A 14,777-nucleotide genomic window follows, 5' to 3' on the forward strand; every position below is an offset into this window, starting at 1 on the left:
GAAAGGAAGGCTCCTCTTAATTATTAAATAATTGTTTTATGCCTAAATGAATGTAAGGCAGCAGCTGAAGAACCAGCTTTTGAGACCTTGATATCTCTACTTTCCTTGGTTTAATTATGTGGCAGACTGGTGGTGACTGCTACTCTTAGTAGAAAATTGGTCTTTGCCTCTCTAGTGATACAAATCATGTCAGTTCTGGGTCACCAAGTGGTACAGTGGTAAAGTTTGAAATACAAGAGCTCATAGTCCTAATTTTGCACTGTAGTCGCCCAGCCAAGTAATGTGCACAAAAATGCATATGCCAGGGTAAAGTATGCATTAAACTCACATAGTAGTGAAAATAATATGCATAACTATATTAGAGGAAATTGCTTTGCATAGATAAATAGATGGCAAAATTACAAACAAAACTATGTGTGTTGGGACAAAATGGCTAATGAATTTTGACATTTTTTTCTGCTCTGCATTTTAAAAGCCTCTTGCATTAGGGGTAGGGGAATCCTATGCCTTGGGCTGTATGTCGGGAGTTCTTCATTCTTGTTTTTCTAGCACTGTATTTCCTCTTTGGAGAATTTTAAGTAAGTATTCTGCAGTCAGCTCTGCTATTTACAGCGTGGATCCCAGCAGTTATAGATAAGTCCATAAGACTGTCGAAAAACTCAATTTAATGCCCTGGGTGATTAATTGTAAAAATTAATCAATCAAAGCTTAAATCCCACCCACCCCATATATTTCATAATATACCTTTTTACAAATAAAATTTGAGATAAAATATTCCCAGGCAATACTGAAAAGTATTCAGTTCACCTCCATTCCTCCTAGAAATTACCCCTCTTATGTGCGAAACAGTAATTAGGTGCCAGCTTAAGTAAAGAGAGCTTAACATGTAGAAATGTCAGTAAAATTAATGAGAGGGGCTGCCCTTGCAAATAGTTCCTTATTGCAGATTTAACTTTTGTGCTTCTTGTTACCTTCCCTATCACTCCCTGCAAAGCTGCCTAGGATTAAAAACCAGAGAGAGGATCATCACGCTGCACAGAAGTAGTCTCCAGCATTGATAATGCAGAAGAGAGAGAAGGAGACTTTTTTATTTTAAAAAAAAACTGAGCTAAAAATAAAGTTTCAAATACTTCAGTACAATTACACTATGCCATCTTGCGGCTCCTCAAACATATGTCAAAATCTCAGTCCATATGCTCAGTTGGTTTGCTTGTTATAGAGTGAAGAATAGCTAGCTGCCCATTAATCCTCTCAAGAGGGAGTGTTGGCCAAGAACTTCCGACTTGGGCAGCCGCCAAATGGTATTGCAGCTGAAAACAAGAAAGGTGCCCACTGGAGACTGGTAAGAAACTCAAGGTCAGAAGCTGTGTGGTCTGTGTGGGAAAATGGGAAGGGAGAGGGAAAGGAGAAAAATGAGGCCACATGACAATCTGTATGCTACCATGGAAACGTGTCACGCAGCACGAAAAAGACATTGCAAAGTCTCTGCTGACTAAGATTCTCCTAGCCTAGGCCTTTTCTTGAATCGTTTATGTGTGGTGCCTGGAGGCAACAAAACAAAGAAGATAGGTGGGCAAACAAATACCATTCTGTCTCCCAGTCTTGGTGAAGGGATGCCTTTGCGGTCTGCAGAGCTGAGAGGAAGTCAGCCTTTTTTCCCGGTGGTGCCTTGCCCTACCACACTGACATGCACATGTACTGGTTTGTGCTACTATGTTTATATGACAGGCATATAGCAATCAGTGCTTAGTTCAAGGCAGGAAAGCTAGAATAGCCCTTAATGAAATTGTTGTTGGCTTCTAGACCTGTGTTTCGCACCTTGGGTCTCCAGCTGTATTTGAACTACAATTCCCATCATCCCTGACCACTGGTCTTGCTAGCTAGGGATGATGGGAGTTGTAGTCCAAAAACAGCTGGAGACCCAAGGTTGGGAAACACTGATCTAGACCATCTTGGCTGAAGACCTGCTCCCTGCCTTGCAGGCTTTTCCTTATCTGGCCTGGGAGGACAGGGCCCCCACTGACTCCAGCTACAAAAGCTGCAGCTGCTGAACAGAGTCTTGGGCTGGGGGTTTGTTTGGGGGTTTGAGACAATGGCTGCTGTCGAGATTTTTTGTTTTTTAATCTTTATTGTAGATATTGTGTTGGAATTGTTCAGTTTGGTTGTGCATGAAATGTTTTATTTATTGTTTGTGACTACTTTTGTTATGTTGTAGTTATGTATTTTTTCATGTTGTAATTATGTATTTTTTCATGTTGTAAGCTGCTTTGAGCATGGTTTGAATTGCAGAAGGGAAAAATACAAATAAAATTATGTATGTAGAAGAAGAGTTTGGATTTGATATCCCACTTTATCATTACCTGAAGGAGTCTCAAAGCGGCTCACATTCTCCTTTCCCTTCCTCCCCCACAACAAACACTCTGTGAGGTGAGTGGGGCTGAGAAACTTCAAAGAAGTGTGACTAGCCCAAGGTCACCCAGCAGCTGCATGTGGAGGAGCGGAGACGCGAACCCGGTCCACCACATTACACCTCTACTGCTCGTATGTAGATCTCAGTTCATCTGGCCTCTCTCTGCGAGGATTACCAAGGCTCAACCACTCATACAGGCTTAGGGTGACTATGTGTTTCTATCTTCTAGAAGGGCAGGCTGCAGGCCTCTAATCTGAAACGCTGCCAGATGACAGGCCTTTATTTTAGAATATCCCTCTCTTTTTTTGAAAGGCTGTCCAGTCTAAGATTGACTTTAGATAAAGAATCATAAAACAGGACAGCAAGAGTCTTGACGTTGCCCTTCAACAGTTGGCAGAACCTAATCAGCACGCTGAACTGGCACACAAATTGACTTCCCCATTACAGTAAGAAGCACCATATTTCTAGTTAAATTATAGGAATACAGTATGTCTAAATGAGTGTCTTTACAAATACAATTACCATTTGCAAATTTTATGCAAATTGGTATTCTTTGCTGTCCTCTTTTTTGGGGAAGCAAATCCTCCTTTCCGGCAATGCAGAACTGGACACCCTATACAGGCTTCTGAATGGTTTCTTCCAGTGCGCTGCTTGTGCTGGTCCTTGTGGCTTGCGTCTTAACAAAACAAAACAAAACACAACACAACACAACAGCAGATAATGGGACCCAGTCATTACAAAAAGCAAAGGAGTTGGGCCCTCTTTAGCTACTCTGAAATTCAAGTACTGTATTATCCAAAATCAAAAATTTGGCTGGCTATCTTAAATCAAATGCAGGCCTCCTCTCACTATCGATACCTTATTGTGTTGCCTTTCTTGGCCACTGTCCCCATTGTTCTCCAGCATTCATGTAGGTATATCTATCCATTGCACACAAACCCTTGTCAGCTACATTCCTGCCTTCTGTCCCAGAAGTCCTTGAACCCCTCAGGTGGTCCCTTGTTTTCAGACAACCTCCTGGTGGGGACCAGCATGAAGTGTTTGGCTGTTCCCTTTAATTTCCGCCCTCCCTCCCCTACAGGTGGGCGGGGTTTGCGGCACTGAGCAGAGACTTACCTGGATGGGTGCCTCCCACCTGCTTGGGTTGGCCTTTGACCCACCCTCGGCCAGGAATGCACGGCCGGCCGGGGGTGGGGCTAAGGCCAAAGAAAATAGGCTGACCCTTTCGGCCAAGCCTCACTTGGTTTCTTCCCTCCAGGATCAGGATCAATAGGAGCATGTTCTGGCGGCCGGATTGAGGTAAGTACCGGTAACTGGCCCTTTTGTGTTCTTTGCCTGGATGGGGGGGGGGGTGGCCCCTCTGCCAGGCTAGGCCGCATTTTGCTAGGCCTTTCTTCTTCTGTGGCGTCAGTGGCGTGGGGTGTTTTACATAGGCTGTTTTCTCTCCTGCCTGCCTTTCTTTTTCCTCACTTTTCCCTTGAACGGTCTCGTCTCCTGTCTATCTTTCACCCCCTCTCTCCCCTTGTACAATTTCCTCTTCCTTCTGCCTTTTGTACTCTCTCCCGCTTTCTGGCTTGCCACTGCGATTGTTGTGCCCCAGACCATTCCATCCTATTCCTATTCCTCTTTCCGCTCCCTCCTTGTCTTCACTGGGGCAGCACAAATCCCCTTTGTAGCTTACCTCTTTTCCCCCTGCGTCATCCATCTTCTTCCCTCATAGCTCTCTCCTCACCCTCCAAACCGTTCTGGTTTCATTGTATTTTCTGTCTTCCTCCCCTGTTGCTCCTGTCCACTTCCCCACTGAAATCTGGGTCAGGCACTCCCACATTGCAACGTTTCAACTGCTGGATATTCTCTGCCTCCACCCAGCATGAGACAACTCTACACAGCTTGTCTACACAGCTTGTAACTCCTCTGTTGGAAGGCCTGAGGAGCCACCCTGAGGTGAAACCTGTCCACATGGGTTCAGTTCACAACTTCTCTTGCTCACAGGCACTTCTGACCCCTGAGAAGCCTTTCTGGAGGATTAGGAGACCTTCCTGAACAATGTGGGACAGGGCGCTGAATTGTTACGAGAGAAGGGAATAGAAAATTTTCCTTCCTTGAACTTGTTGAGTTACCTTGGAACCCAAATCCAATTTGGCACAATTGAACCCCACCTCCCAGTGTCCCCCTGTGGCCTCTCTCACATTATTCATGAGGTCCTCCAGAAAGGGAGGGACCATAGTTCAGTGCTAGAGCATCTACTTTACATGCAGAATGTCCCAAGTTCAATCCATAGCATCTCCTGATAGGACTGGGAACCCTGTCTGAAACACACTGCCAATCAGTGTGTACAATATTGAGCTAGATGGATCAATGGTCTGACTCAGTATACAGCAGCTTCCTATGTTCCTAAGCTTTCTGTGACTGCTGCAAGGACAAGAGTGGAAAGGAAACTTTCCTTCTGCTAATTTTTCTTAGGATCCAAGCTATTGTTTTTATGTTTTCTATCATCTATCCTGGGAATGCCACTTGGCTCTGAAGGTGTTGGTTATAATTTTTAAGGAAGAAACAAAGGCAAATGGAGTACATGCCTGAAGTGAAATGTAAATCCTGCCTGCTAAGATTTGCACTGACAGCATATGGGCACTGGCATTGTGGTATACCACAGTTTTATTGCATTGAAAGTTGAAGCAATCTGAAGAAAGGCCAACCCACGTCATACTACAAAAGAGATGTCCTGGTTTTCCTATTTGCCCACACTCCCAGTTCACAAAAGTGAGTTTCAAATTATACATTTTTCTTTGATTACGCTTCTGTAAATTAAGCTTTGATGTCTCTCTACATAATAAGAAATGAGCAACAACAGCTACAACGAAAACAAAACAGGTCTCTTCGCTACGCATGAATGTTCAGCTGTTCATTCTATACAAATCTCAGAAAAGAACCTAGGAGGAAAATGGAAATTTTACCATGGCAATGCATCCATCAGGACAGCCAATTGGCCCCAGACAACCTTATGTACACAGGCCATATGACAGAAGATGAAAATCAGATGCAAATGCTGCACCAAGCAGGTAAGTCAATTTGCAGGGAATATATGGTTTTAGAGGCAGGCGTATTAGGGCCATGAACTCATGCGACATTGCAGCCTTGGGCCTGAGTTGATTTGCGCCACAACAAATATATATATAGGCTCATTTCTCTGATAGCAGCTGTCAGAAAATGAAGACTCCATTCTGCCCTGCCAGGTGAATTGCAGATGCCATGCTGCAGAGAGTGATAGAGACAGCAGGGGTTATGCAAATGAAACAGCCTGAAGCCCAAGGTTTCCTCGGTAGATCTACGAAGGGGAAACCTGGCTTGTGGAGACGGTGGAAGTCTCAGTCTTAGTGCCTGCAGACGTGTCCTCCTCAGCCAACGGATTCTTTCCACAACAGAGGGTGGTGATCATACAGTTACGGAACTGTAAACAAACAAACAAACAAAATCAGCATGTGCAGCTATGCCAAAAAAGTCACTGACGTATCTGGGTATCAGGAAAGGCCATTTAGACCAGTGTTACCTGAACTTGGATCTCCAGCTGTATTTGGACTACAGTTTCCATCATCCCTGACCACTGCTCTTGCTAGCTAGGGATGATGGGAGTTGTAGTCCAAAAGCAGCTAGAGACCCAAGTTTGGGAAACCCTGATTTAGACAATGGCTACACAAATCATCTAAAGTTGAATTCACTGTACCTTCCATTGTTCTTCTGTCACTGTAATCCTACATTTAAAAAAAACAAACTGCTTTGTCTTGCCCCTCTCTGTCTAGTCACATAGTGAAAGCTGCACTGTATTTTAAAGAAAGTGAAAATCCCCTGGGACCCATATGTTGATTCCCTGGCACAACACAGCTCCCAGGGAAGTAATTGATAATACTATAATTCATAGTCTGAGAAATGCTTAGGCTTAGTCCTGTTGCCGTAAATGCTTCAGAAATGGTGAGAGTCATTAGGAGCTTGCTGTTTTAATTTTTAAAAATGGGTGAGAAGGGGGACAGGCTTTTTGGCAACCAACAGAGAGCAAGTATCATCCTTGAGATAATGTGAGAACATCCTCTCCAGTCCCTTGCCACACGGTTCTATTTTAAAACAGATGATTAGGGATTTTTTTCACATTAACCATCAGCACCTGCATCAAGATGCATTATATTCGGGCACATTAATAAGAAGCAAAATGCAGTAAAGATAAATTTAGCACATGAGCTAAAGAGCCTGGTTCAAATCTCAGCTCAGCAACACAATCACTTAGGGGAAGCCACCGTCTCTCAGCATCCCTCCCCTTCACATTTGTAATACGGGAGGGGGGGTAATAAAAATGGCCTACCTTACAGGGTTTGCCACAAGAATTATTAAGCTAATATATATAAGGAAGCACTTTAAGCACTTAGGGAGAGTGCCATAAACTCTTCAAGTATTGTTATATTGTTGGAAAGCCAGGGCAACATTGCCAAGTTACCTGTCTGTTCATTAAGATGTAAATCACTGGGTTGTAGATAGCAGAGCTCTTGGCAAAGAAGGCCGGGATGGTCATAAATACAGGGCCGAAGTCTGACCCTTGGTGAGTGAAGATGTAGAAAGCAACACTGGCGTAGGGCACCCAGCAAACAAGGAAGGAAATGACCATGATGACGACCATGTGGGTGACTTCTTTCTCAGCTTTCTGGGTGGTGGCAGACTCCTGCTGCTGAGCCGCTGCCTAGAAGCATGACAACAGAGGGTGGTCAAGACTATTTGGGAATGGGCAGCTAATCACCGGAACAGAAACTAGCAGCATTCCAGTGCAGTGGGGGATGATACAGCTCTGGGTGGGCGTGTTTAGTTGCTGTAGTTAAAGCAGGGGTCAGCAAACTTTTTCAGCAGGGGGCCGGTCCACTGTCCCTCAGACCTTGTGGGAGACTATATTTTGAAAAAAATAATAATGAATGAATTCCTATGCCCCACAAATAACCCAGAGATGCATTTTAAATAAAAGCACACATTCTACTCATGTAAAAACACACTGATTCCCGGACCAGATTTAGAAGGCGATTGGGCCGCATCCGGCCCCCGGGCCTTAGTTTGGGGACCCCTGAGTTAAAGGTTCTGGGCCTCCATTCAGTTACATCCCAAAGAATAACAGTTGGCTCCCTTCGTTGTGAAGCTGGTGCCCAATCCTTTTTCAGAAGTAAGGCTGGCATTGGAGCAGGCAGCAGGGATGTGAAAAACTGCATGGGGTTTCATAGTTGGTGCAAATCATAGTTTGATCCCCCCCCATATTTATTTATATTCTGTTTTGTAACCAGGTGCATGGGCACCATTGAGAAGGGCTTACAGCATTTAAGGAGAACTAAGTAAATGCAGGTGGCACTGTGGGGTTAAACCACAGAGCCTAGGGCTTGCCGATCAGAAGGTCAGCGGTTTGAATCCCTGCGACGGGGTGAGCTCCCGTTGCTCAGTCCCTGCTCCTGCCAACCTAGCAGTTTGAAAGCATGTCAAAGTGCAAGTAGATAAATAGGTACCGCTCCGGCGGGAAGGTAAACGGCGTTTCTGTGTGCTGCTCTGGTTTGCCAGAAGCGGCTTAGTCATGCTGGCCAGCTGTACACCAGCTCCCTCGGCCAGTAAAGCGAGATGAGCGCCGCAACCCCAGAGTCGTCCACGACTGGACCTAATGGTCAGGGGTCCCTTTTCCTAAGTAAACTATAAATGCAACATTCCGCAATTACTGCTGTGGTTACGTTTTCAGAAGTGAACTGAAGGTACAAAGTCAAATACTTGGATTATCCTGACATCTCCATTGTGGAGTCTCCTTGCACTGGGCTGGGAATGAAGTCAGGAGAAATGTTTTCAGCCTTGATAGGTTTGTGCTGGGGGAGGGAGAAGAGTTTTATCTTTTCGTAGGGTCACCCACCTGTTTAACAGTGCAGACAAGGCGACCATAGCAGAAGAATATAATTGTCAATGGTGTGACAAAGTGCACCAGAAACATGTAGATGACGAAGGATTCATTGTGAACTTCCGGGTTCGGTGTATAATAATCAACTCCACACGAGCACTGCATACCTTCTGGGATATACCTACAGTTAAACCAAAAGTTAGCGGGTGAGATTGTATTTTATTGTGCATGCCCCACTTCCACAAGCGTTGAGAAGCTCCAGCAATAGCAGCGAACCAGGTCTGGTTTCATTTGGAGGAAGAGCGCACAGTCACAGTGGGTTTGTGATGGCCTGGGAGTCAGACTCTGATGCTGAACCTGAGGGATCCCAGCCTGCACAGGATTCCTCGCCTCCAGAACCAGCTGAGCCGGGGCCAGGGCTTGAGCCTGAAGGATCCCCACCTGTGCTGGATCCCCAGGTGCAGGCATCAGCAGAGTCTGCTCTGGCTCCTGATGGGAGGGAGGACCCATTGCCTGCAGGTGCTCCACTCCCAGCCTCTTCAGAGGAAGCTGAGGCAGCCTCCGGGTCCAGTAACCCACCAGTCTCTCCTGAGCTGCAGAGGCTCAGGACAGAGAGGCGAAGAGAGCTAAGTGCTTTCAGAAGGAGTGCTCGCCTCCAGGCCCGGAGGAGAGGCGAGTCTCCGGAGGATCAGGGCCGCCCTAAGCATAGGGCCAGATAAAAGCCAGCCAGACCCAGCCCAAGTTGCGTGAGCAGCTTAGTTGCAAGCGTATGCTCAACCTGCAACCTCGTGCCTTGGACCTTGACCTGCTCCCTGCCTCGCTTCCCGCCGGACTGACCTCCTTTGGACCCCTAGACCCAGGACTGGACTTGGACCTCGCTTCACGGACAAACCCCTGGGGCCAGCACAGGGTTTTTATTTTGTTATATTCGGGTTTATAAACAGAGCATAGTTTGGGGGTAAACATCTTAACACTCCAATACCGGTAGTTTTAAATTGCAACATCCATTCATTCATTTAATGCTTTAATGGTATAAATAAACTTCAACTGGTGCAAATTTCAGTGGCCAGGTTGCTCACTGGAGGAAGATGGTTTGAGCATACTATGGTCCTGGCCCCTACTGCATTGGTTGCCAATTAGTTTTTGGGTCCAATTAAAGTGCTGGTTTTGACTTTTGCAAAGTATGCCTTTGCCAAAATGGCCCTCACCTTCCAGAAGTATCTCAAGTCACTGTGGGCCATTTATCTGTCATTTCCCCCAACAAATAACATCTCTCACCTCTGATCATTAAGGAATGCTAACTAGTTGTTCTGGCCCCATTATCCCTCTCCTATCCAACCTCCTCCCCCCCCCCAAAAAAAATACAGCAGTCTGTATTACTGCAAGGAATTTGATGCATACCTACCTTGACCATCCAAAGAGAGGAGGACCAGCGCATGCCAAGGCCATGATCCAAGTGAAACTCACCCCTATGATGGCATGGATCCCACTAAAACGGAAATTGCTCATGGGCTTGCAGACCACCACATATCTTTCAACAGCCAGGACAACCAGAGACCACAGGGCTATCTCACCTGTAAGAGAACAAAAGATGCATCTGTCAATTAGGTGTGGAGGTAAGAGCGGGAGAAGGTGAGAAGGAGAGGGAGAGATGGAAAAGCCACCCCCTCAAGCAACTCAATGGGTTCCTCTTTTTCTTGTGATTCTTCATATATTGTTGGACTCCAATTCTCATCCGCTCCAGTCAGCATGACCAAAGGCTGGGCATGATAGTTGTTGTGCAAAACAATTGGAGGGCGTCAGGTTCCACCTCCCTGTCCTATGGTCTACTCAGCACCATACTACATGTCTGATCAGACACCTCTTTAGTTCCCTTATTCTTCAGGTTCACACAAGACTGTGGCAAATTCATGCACTTAAGCTCAGAGGATGAGAGCGCTGAACCCTCTTAGTGCCTACCATTGATCAATTCATTTGTAATATTTTTATACTGCTTTTCAATAATTCACTCTCATAGCTTACATCCCTGTCGCTCCTTTCCTCAAGTGCTTCTCCCTCAACCAGGTACACCTTCTAGCAGAGCCCAGGAGAGGAAAGGGGGGCATCGGGGGCCGGATTATAGGGAGGTAAGTGTTGGGGAAGATGTTGCTTTCCTCTCTCATTACATTAGACTTCCACCACTTGTTTTGTATGTGATATAGGCAAATCTGAGTTTATTCTAATCACTCATTTACTAATATATTTTATTTAAAACAAGCATGCCTCATGCTTCAACACAGCTGCCCAAGGTGACTCACAACAGAGTTATCAAATCATTTTATGTAACGATTGAAAGCCCAACAAAACAGATCAAAACACAGGCTACATGAAAAAAACCCCAGCATGACGAAAACCAACATAGCTCTGCTGCCTTAAGCACCATTCCACATTCGTTTTCATCCTTTCTTAAAGGATGCTGCGGCATCCCACCGTTCTGTTCCTGGCATTTCTCAGCCCTTGGAGAGCAGGCTGAATGCAGGATACACCTCCCAGTGAGGGACGTTTGAGAGGTAAGGGCCTGAGTCACATAATTCTCGATCAAAAGTTTATTTTCTCTGCTGTCTGCCTGTAGCCAAACAATAACCTGGGAATAGCCACATATTTGAAGCTTCACTTTTTTACAAACCTCAATGAAATGAATGGGCTTGTAGGGAAGCAGCACTGGGTGGACCTTGCCCACAGCAAGACACTTTGAAACTGAATTGTGAAGGGAATAAAACTTGGAATTTTGCCTCACTTGATCATGGATAAAGACCGCCTAAAGAGACTTGAGCCAATTTGGTTGGTTTTGTTTGCTTTTCACTGGTTTGTTTTATTTTAAATTTAGGTCTTCTCTACCCTGAGGACTGTATGTCGAGTGGAAAACCAAGTAGAAATAAAGTAAAAGATAACATCACTTAATCAAAATGATTGAGAGATGATGATTGAAACTGACTTGAGCACAGAAAGTGGTTTTGGTCTACATTTTGTTAACAACTTAATTCCGTTCCTGATTTACACGTGGAATAAAAGGTGCCTTAGCTAAAGCCCTGCCATTTCAGCTAAGGTGTGAGATCTTACAAGATACATCTCCGGGGGCTCTCGGAATGTCTTCCACCAAAACCATGAGAAAAATCACGACTGCAAACTTTATAAAACAGGAGAAGTAGGCATAGTGCACAGAAGGATATATTGCATTGCACTTTTGAAGTTGAACCTAGTTTTAATCATTTGCCAGCATTATCAAAAGCTTGGTTTCCATCAATTCTATTAACATTATTCCAGCATGGTTAACTTAGCTCAGGTATGCGACACAAGAAGGCATAAGTAGAATCTCTGAATAGTACTAGCTTTTGGAATTCTGTTGAAGAATGAAGTCATGTTAGGATCTAGCTGAGATTCCTACATTGCAGGGGTTGGACTAGATGACCGGGAGTCTCTTCTACCTATACAATTCTATAAGATCTGAAATAGGAACTTATGTCTACAGTGAATTCATAGTGGCATGATACTTGAAGGAAAACATAAAACAGACCTACCGCCCATTGTAGCAAAGAAGCCTTCAATGTTGCATCCTACCGTTCCAAAAATGAAATATCCATTCATAGATGTGTACATGGTAGTGGTGAAGCCTATTAAGACCATGAAGAGATTGGCTATGGCCAAATTTAAAAGGATGTAGTTCAGAGGAGTTCTGAGTTTCTTGTGTTGGACTGTGACAAAGAGTGTCAGGAAGTTGATTGGGAATCCCAGAAGAATCAGAAGAAACATGTAGGCAGCCAACGCAGAGAACTTCCACGGTTCTGCCAAATAGTACTGAGGATACTCATATGGATTCCGAACAACGCCGGTCTTGTTGGACATGGGGACATAGAAATTTTCACCTTCTGTTCCATTCATGGTGGCAGCTCTGTAGGTATTTGGCTTCTTCAACAAGTATAGATCTCTGTATTTCTCTATAAATCTCTTTCTTTCATTTGCTGGACTGTTCCAAGCTAAGCTAGCACTGTTCCTTTTATAAAACACCACCACAAGTAAGCCCTGTGTTATTGATGTCAGCACAATTTAGACTTGGGTCAACATTAATCATAATAATCCAAGCTAAGATTGGAACTGTTAATTCTCTGCTGGGGTGACGCTTAGGTAGTACTTGTGATGGTGTTACAAAGCTGCTGCAAGAACAGATTGTGTGTGTGTGTGTGTGTTTGACAGAGTGCTTAGATATAACACAAAGATGTCAAATAGGATAAAGGAAATAACCAGTTATTGGCTTGGCTTCAAGAGGCTGCTCCCTGCCTTTTACTTCAGCTAGAGTAGAAACATCGTGCACCGTTTCTGGAAAACCAGGTCTCCTTTGGAAGGAAGTTCCAGGGACACATATCTGCATGCTTTTGCTGATCATACCTGAAGTTCAGCTGTGTAACTAGCCTATTAAGACTTTTCTGCTTCTGAATGTAATCTCAGTTATACGGCCCTTAAGGCAATAGCAATAGGTCCATTTATACAATAGGCACCTGAGTTGAATCCACTTCGAAATTGGTTTAAATGCAATAGATTCCCTGAAAGAACCCTTGGAATCATGCAAATGCTCAGATTGCTTTTGTTACACATTCCCAGTCCCTTACATTCCTCAAGCTCCTGTGTGTAGGAGCTGTGGCAGGGAAATGGGAATGAAACTGTTCTACACTTGTGGCACAGAAGCACCTTGCATTTAAATATGCTTGCACACTATCCATCATTTATAATGTGCCTCCCAACCATATCCAAAATAGAAAGCCACTGTAGAAACCCAAATGCAGAACTATCAATAAAACCACATAATAAAAATCGGCATTAAACCATCGTAACAATAAACAGTCATAAAAATCAGCAATAAAGTTGCAGCACTGAAATAATAAAACAGTGCTTTGTACATAAATTAACAGGGCACAATCTACTTGCACTGTGGATGAAGCACCCTTGGATGGGTGCTATATAGTATTTTATACTGGTTCCTTTCTAGTGCCACCTAAGTTTAAATAAAATGCATGTAATAACAGTGGGAACAAGAGAGTTAATTTATTAGTAGACAACTTCATGTCAGGATTTGAACAAATGCACTCTGATTTCTTCAGCAGACAACTGATCCTCCCAAGAAAGACTCATAATGCAAGGTAAATCAGGTCAGCCTTGCTGTCCGCAAGAGACCACAAGACCATCATTGTGGGACAGGAAGCTTGCATATCTGACTTCCCACTTTGATGGAAGGGGGTGTCTAATTAGGAAACGGTGTACAGGAATGCTCCCCCTGCTACATAGCTGGTCCAAGGGCATGGAATCTGCTATGTGCACATGACCCAGATATCTAATACTTAGCTATTACATAGATCTGGCATTGTGGGATTAAAGGTTTTATCTTTCAGATGGACAAACGGACTATATTAAGATTCAATAAGCCATTGCTGAGGTGGACACAGCTCGCAAAGTCCCACAGGCTTTGGTGGGACATTTGCTAATGGTGGAACGATTAACCATAGCAAAACACTGGAGAGATCTAACAGGTACAACAATGGAGTATTGTGTTGATGGGGAAACTGACTCAAAAACTTAGGAATGCTTTGAGGTCAATCAAAGACAATAAAATTTGTTAACAAAACCAATAGAATCTAAATTGTAAATGCACATTTACACAGCATATGGTTTATTATCACTTCATTACAACTTTCCTTAACTCATTGCAGTATGTCTGCAATATTGTCACTACTACACAGAATAACTATAGCTTCTGTATGAGGGCCTAGTCAATCAATCATCAATAAATCTTTATTGCAGTCAAAGACCAGACAGAAGAGGGCCTATTAAGTTTCTTTAGCTTTTCACTTTTAAGGGCTTTTTGTAATAGGAGCAGTAGATATTTGTTTGGCTATATGGTTTGAAAGGCAATAAAAAGTATTTTTTTTTAAGTGCACCACCCACATCAACAAAGTGGGAAAGGGGAAATAAAGCAAATCAGATTGACTGAGTAAGGATGCTTTTATTAGATTGCTTGTTTGGTCCATATATGAGTAATGATATTGAGTGGTGCCAAAGTTAATATTTTAACATCTATGAGCTACCACTATAGATTTTAAGAAAGCTCCTTTTAGATTAAGCATGACATATTTATATATTATCAGAACTTCTGACAGTCCGAGCCGTTATGAAGATCCAAAAGACACCTTTGAAGTTATGTGGCAAGTCTGCTGCCAAAACAGGACACGGCTCCATGTATACTAGCATATTTATGACAGCACTGTCTAAACTTTACAGTGTCTTGCCTTACTGATTTTTCAAAGGCTATAGCTGGTCTTGGACCCCTGAACTGTGTGAGATTTCAAGAGAGCAGTCTTGCCAGCAGGCACACAGTCCGACTGTCTCTTGGATCTCCTGACTTTGGCAGTCCAGGTCTGCCTATCATCCTGTGATCCTTGC

The 14,777-nt window shown here is 44.0% G+C and overlaps 1 protein-coding gene across 1 annotated transcript; it reads right to left on the minus strand.

Moving 5' to 3' along the window:
- Positions 1-5,698: 5,698 nt before the first annotated feature.
- Positions 5,699-12,508, minus strand: RHO (rhodopsin). The gene is made up of 5 exons (XM_033141131.1): positions 11,867-12,508; positions 9,715-9,883; positions 8,325-8,490; positions 6,894-7,133; positions 5,699-5,858 (listed from the first exon to the last, which is right to left on the minus strand). The coding sequence occupies exons 1-5, from the start codon at positions 12,225-12,227 to the stop codon at positions 5,736-5,738; spliced, it is 1,059 nt and encodes a 352-aa protein (XP_032997022.1). The 5' UTR covers positions 12,228-12,508; the 3' UTR covers positions 5,699-5,735.
- Between the last annotated feature and the right edge of the window lie 2,269 nt (positions 12,509-14,777).

This window comes from Lacerta agilis, chromosome 2 (assembly GCF_009819535.1).
Source record: "Lacerta agilis isolate rLacAgi1 chromosome 2, rLacAgi1.pri, whole genome shotgun sequence".
In the NCBI taxonomy this organism is placed as follows: domain Eukaryota; kingdom Metazoa; phylum Chordata; class Lepidosauria; order Squamata; family Lacertidae; genus Lacerta; species Lacerta agilis.

Coding starts and splice junctions, on each gene's coding strand:
- RHO (XM_033141131.1), bottom strand. CDS start 12,227: ATGAATGGAACAGAAGGTGAAAATTTCTATGTCCCCATGTCCAACAAG. Junction 8,491..9,714: donor CCTCTCTTTGGATGGTCAAG/GTAGGTATGCAT, acceptor GTTTAACTGTAG/GTATATCCCAGAAGGTATGC. Junction 5,859..6,893: donor ACATCTTAATGAACAGACAG/GTAACTTGGCAA, acceptor GTTTGTTTACAG/TTCCGTAACTGTATGATCAC.